At 40.3% G+C, this 5,972-nt stretch overlaps 1 protein-coding gene across 2 annotated transcripts; it reads right to left on the reverse strand.

Annotated features, from left to right (window-relative positions):
* Positions 1-2,981: 2,981 nt before the first annotated feature.
* Positions 2,982-5,518, reverse strand: eny2 (ENY2 transcription and export complex 2 subunit). Of its 2 annotated transcripts, XM_083901452.1 has the most exons (6): positions 5,407-5,518; positions 5,267-5,322; positions 5,046-5,123; positions 4,219-4,289; positions 3,891-3,965; positions 2,982-3,504 (listed from the first exon to the last, which is right to left on the reverse strand). In XM_083901452.1, the coding sequence occupies exons 3-6, from the start codon at positions 5,111-5,113 to the stop codon at positions 3,431-3,433; spliced, it is 288 nt and encodes a 95-aa protein (XP_083757578.1). In that variant the 5' UTR covers positions 5,114-5,123; positions 5,267-5,322; positions 5,407-5,518; the 3' UTR covers positions 2,982-3,430. The 2 variants fall into 2 exon arrangements, with proteins under 2 accessions (XP_083757578.1, XP_083757577.1); XM_083901451.1 differs by having other exon boundaries at positions 5,271-5,512.
* Between the last annotated feature and the right edge of the window lie 454 nt (positions 5,519-5,972).

Consider the following 5,972-nt stretch of genomic DNA (forward strand, 5'->3'; position numbering starts at 1 on the left):
AGGCTGTCAAATATGACACAGAACTTTAGATGCACCAAATATAACGACCAACGAGAATTACTCTTTTCATAAAGGTACTCTGAAGGAACACAGGAGTAGCAATATGAGTATGGTGAACATTGGGGCATATGAAGTGAAGTCAAGACTTTAAAATAGTAGTGTTGTGTCGGTCATGAGTGATTCGTTCGAAAGTACGAATCATTTGAGTGAACGAACTGACTGGGATCACTTCATGAACTGATTTGTTCCTTTCTTTGTTCAGTTGAGCTCAGCAGCGATCGTGGCGGCCGGGAGTGGAACTGCCGCGTTCTGTGAATCACTCGTTAAGTCGTTCGCCGACGCCGTCACTCACTCGTGAAGGAAACAATAAGTTACAGTATCAGGTGAGAAGATATGTAACTTACTACGACTATATACGTGCACAAACCTGGATTAATGTAAAGATCCACTTGGACAACAATCTGGCAGAAAGGTTATGGTTGAGCCAGTCTTTAACCACTTAGGTCCTATATTATGCAAAATCAACTTTTTAATAATTTAAATCCTTATATTTGGGACTCCGGAGGTCCTATCAGTTTGCAAAGTGTGAAAAAAGATGACTCACTCATGTTTTTGTGGTCCTCCTCAGTCTAAGTACAGGAGATGAAACACGCTCCTTGGGACGTCACAATGCGCTAAATTCCTGGAATTGTTGTCTCACGGAGCTCCGCTTTATCCGTGAAACACACAAGAGTGCTGGCGAGGGCAACAGTATCCAAAAACCTGAAGTCCTCGAAAAGTTCTATTCTTGGCTCCACAGTGCAGCACAGGGTTCTCCACAAACTTCCAGCCTCAGAGGATTTATCTGTCCAGTGGATACATGTTATATATGACAGCAATGTGCCTGCTAGAGCCTGCTAATGATCACTTTTCCAAATGCTAACTGCTGTTAGCTCCCAGTAGCCTCTGTGGCTGATGTCATTTCCTGTCCCTTAAGTTTCGTTTTTCCTTTTTTTTTTTGGTGATTGAACTGCTATGGTGCTTCATCCTTATGGTATTTTGACCAAAGCATGTCACAGACATGTTCATTGGAACACCAGGGGGGGGACTAGATTCACTTGGAGAAACTTGGAGGATATAATATGACTCCTTTAAGTGTCCTTTGGAGCTGATTGACTAATACAGAGCAGGTGTGCAGAGCATTTGGGCGGATGCCAAAAGCCACGCCCAGCCTGAAAGATTGGCACAGCCCTCAAAGAGAGGGTAACCACAACCAAAAACAAAACTATACAAAAGGCCAAAATCCCAAGACCAACATCCTACACTGCCTATGCCCTAACTTTACACTACAGTATGCAAACTTCTTTGGAAAAGTACCATTATCACATTAAAACCATTTCAGCTGCAAAATACTGTTTGAACTTGATACAAAGATATTACTTGTGCTTGCTCTCGTGTCATAATACAGACATTACGCTGCAGAACTTGAATGTATGCTAATATACAGGAGGGTGTTATTTTATGTGTCTCACATAAGGGTGGGATAAATGATAAATAACACTATTGACTGTGCTCTTTTTTAAAAGTAGGTTTAGAAGTGAGTAGAAAAGTCCACTGATTGAAGTTGAAGTGTCTCTAATGAATCAATAATTATTCAGTTATGGAGTGATTTGCAATAATTACACCTTTAATCTCATGTGTCCCACAGCCACAGCGCTGCTTTATATGAACCACTTTTCTGAATTATTGAGTCTAACAAATTGTATTAATACCACAATGTAGGGCGTCATCTGGTTACTGTAATGCTCCTGGGCAAGGCAGCTCAGGTCGTGAGTGATGAAGAAAAGCTGAGAACGGAGAGTGAGAACGTAAATAAAAATCTGTAGGATAATAAATTGCATCACTGGTAACTCTATCCAGTGCTGGTCTGTGGTGAGCTGCAGTGCAGAACCTCCTATGCATGCTGGGGCCCAGAGAGAGAGATCGGCTGATAACATGGGGATTGATGTAGGCCATTAAGGGAGCGCGTGTGCAGAGCTGGAGGGGTGCGTTACATCTGGCCTCCACAGCAGCACTGTATATCAGCATGTTGTCACCTGGGCTGATGTCACAGCAGGTCCTTCGGCTAAGAAAACACACACTCTGTCTTGGGTGGGTGACCAGCGCCAACTCACTCACTACCCACTAATGTGCTACTCGTGCCGAAGGGGCGAGTTGTTTTGGGTTCATGGCCTGGACAAAAGTAATCCATAACCAATTAAGCATTGTGTGTGTGTGTGTGTAACTATAGAGATCGCTCGCCAAAACAAGATGATGTGGTTTAGCATGTGGACATAATGAAGTGAAGCAAAGATTCCATCAGGACCAAACATTCCTGTAATGGCTGTTTTTTTTTTTAATTCACCTGAACTTGCACAATATCATGTTTTCTGTACATTTCACTTTTAATGATCCCAACATTGTTTCATTATGGGACAAAAGCACCACATCAGGTTTTCTATAGCGGTTTAGGTTGTTCACATCACCAAAAGGACTCAAAATCAAATAATGGCAAATATTTATTTTCAATTCTCTCCTGGCAGGCACAGGTGTGAAGCTGCACATTATGGTGTGTAACACATTCAACATACTGTTACATCCTCATGTACATGTGGCATGCAGGTGAACAGCACAGACCAGTTGGTCTCAGCTGAGGAAACAATATCAAAAGGAACACAGGTTTGCCTCAGTGACAAGTTACAAATTCCTGTCTGTATATGTTCACTCTATACCACTCAACAAAAAAGCTAATGTAAATACCCACACAAACTAAAAACTGTTGCCTTCAGCAACAAGAAAATCTCAATCTAAAACTGCAGCTGCAACTACAAGGTCAAGCATTTCACCGGCTGTCAAATAAATTCTGTCCACTCAGGTCTAATAAATCAAAAAACTTTATTCTCATTTTTACTCATTTACAACAGTCATTTGAATGGAGAATGTGGGTGCAACTGTAGCAACTGGTTATAAACACTCCATGAAATAAAGCCAAGAGCGTGTCAGTACTGTACAGCACTGTGCAAAAGTCTTAGATTTGTCGTTTTTAAACAATGCTATAATGACCATACAGTATAATCATTTCACTTACTCTATTGGAACACATCCATGAAACGTGTATGCGGTTACACAATAACTATTTATTCACAAAAAAAACATCCTCTGCAGGTTAGAGTGCCAACTATTTAGTGTGACTGACCCTTACAGTTGAAAAATAACATGATCTGCCAAGCTTAAAACTAGAGTGGAACCCTGATTAATGCCAAAGATCACAGAATCTGACAGACAAAGCTGGTAGTGCCCTACGACTTTAGCACAGTACTTGTACAACAATTAATTAAAATACACCATCATCATGACAGTAAAAGGCAAATGGTCTGATAAAATATGTGGTAAAATGGTGAAAATCAAATAGTTATGTGGCATGCTGAGATAAAAACGCTCTTATTCTATGGAGAAGCTCTTTCTTGACGCTGTCTGGTACCAAGGCTGCAACAGAAACAGAAAACAGACACACAGTAAGTGGAATTGTAAAAAATGTCTATTTTCTTAACTCAATTTGTTACTGAAAACACAGCATATCAGGGCAACTCTAATAGAGAAGTGAAATTAACAGAAAACGCGTATATCAATATTGACGGAGAATTTCAAAGATGGATATATTGTTTTGGACTATCTGGTAGGTATTACCAGTGTGTCCTGAATTTCCAGGACGGAACTTCACAAAGGGATTAATAAAGTTTCTATCTAATCTAAAATGCTCATCTGGCTGGAGGAGCTTGAGGCGGAGGATTGTGATCCCAAACTGTAAACACAAAGGTGTTATCGTGCTATCTGTTGCGCTATCAATGTTTTTGAATTTCAAGCCGAGCTACCTCTTCCTTTTGGAGTGATCTCCACCATCAGATCCTCCACGGTGACATGCTCCAGGCCTTTTTCTTTGATCACTTCTGCAAAGTTTTAAATTCACAGTGAAAACATTAGGTTCTAAAGCAAAGAACAGAGAAAAAAAACATACAGTTGAACAACAAAACACAGTAGTTAAGGCTTTGTGTGAAACCATCAAACTGCAAACATATCATTTGATATAATGCCAGCTTAGAAACATAACAACACAGGAGGCACAGTTTCTACAAACTTTCACTCTGCTAATAGGATAATAACAGCATCTCCTATGTGTGTTGATAATAGTGCTGCATTTACCTTTACAGTAAGCCTTCATCTGGTCCTTCCATCCACACTCAGTGAGCTTAGCTCTCAGGATTTCCTTCAGTCTGTCAATAAAATGCAAGGACATCAATAACAATAGCAAGAAACCATTCTATCACTATCCTGCCAAAGTACCGTTGTCTGAGGTTTGTTAAGAACATCAATACATAGCAATAAGTTTCACACGTGAACATGAACTTTGAGCATCCGGTCACATGGCAACATTTAGGCATGTAAGCTGAAACTGAGCATCAGAATGGAGAAGACGGGTCATTTAGGTGATTTTGAATGTGGCATGGTTGTTGATGCCAGACTGGCTTGTCTGAGTATTTCACAAACGGATTATCTAATGGGGATTTTTCATTGACACCCATATCTAGGGTTTAAAGAGAATGATCTGAACGAGAGAAAATATACAGTGAGCAGCAGTTTTTGGTTGAAAAAAAAAACAAAAAAAAACGGTGATAGAAAGTAACATAAACACTTTTCCAACTCAGGTACACAGGAGACCATCTCTGAATGCACAACACTTCAAATCTTTAACTCAGACTGGCAACAGCAGTGGAAGACCAATCACTTTATTAGGTACACATAATACCTGAAAAGGTCGCCTTGTTTCTTTTTTTTTTTGATTACCCGTGTACGAAATGCACTATAAAAGCAATACTGACATGACTCAATTGATTATATTATCATGTCCTATACGTGTTTCACGAGCAACAAGTTGTTGTTACTGTACAATAATGTACCGCAATTAATTGACAGTAGCCTGAGACACCTCACTTGTTAAACTGAAGCCGATTGTGGTATATATTTCTCACCTTTCTCGTTCGCCCATCTCCGTCAGCTTCTGGTTTATTGTTGCCCTCATCCTGGACTCTTTGCTCATGCTCTGTGACCTACAGAGAAAAACAACATCGCCACATGTTGATGCGGATTCAATCTGAACGGCTCCATCATGGCATGTTTCCTTTTTAAATTAGCAGCTAATAACCGACGTTCACTTAGTTAGGACATGTTGTTATTATCAGTAATCACTTACACACCTGGGTCGAATAAACGTGGTCTCCCTCCGACTCTTTACTGTTGCACCACACGCTGTTAGTAAAAACAAAAGTTAATCCACAAGATGGCGTTAGCTTGTAGGAACAGCTAATGTTTAGCACCGAGCATCACAAGCACCGTCGGTGTTGAAGAGCCCGATTCGTCTTAGTCACGTTTCAGGGAGAATTTCCTTCAAAGTTTAGCCTCAATCAGGCGCTAAATAACAAATGCCTTCGTCTAAACACGGACTACACCGTCACAACTGAGTTCCGGTCGGAAACGCTGCCAACTTCAATGGTTCCTATGCCCTCTTTACATGCAGTACTCAAATGCACCACACGGTAGCAGTGTTGGTAAATAAATATGATCAATTATACCGCCACTGAGTGCTGCACCAGAATCTGACTCTGTCTGGCCTCCAGAGCTCCAGGCACTGCTTCCATTTTGCCGTTTGTCGTATCGTGCATTCACATGTAACACTTTTGCCTTTTTTTTTTTTTTTATTAAAAAATTATTAAACAGTCAGGGAAATGCAACACTATTTCAAAGCAGGATATAAAGGTTTGTTGTCTGATGTGGTGAGTGATGATACAACTTAGTGTGGTGTAACAGGTGTAAAAAAAGAAAGAAAAAAAAACTAATGCAGAAAGCAAAAAAATTGACAGAAAAGAGTCTTTAATAAGGTGAACTAACAAAAAGGCAAA

The sequence above is a fragment of the Microchirus variegatus genome (genome assembly GCF_963457635.1).
Source record: "Microchirus variegatus genome assembly, chromosome: 1".
Lineage (NCBI taxonomy): Eukaryota > Metazoa > Chordata > Actinopteri > Pleuronectiformes > Soleidae > Microchirus > Microchirus variegatus.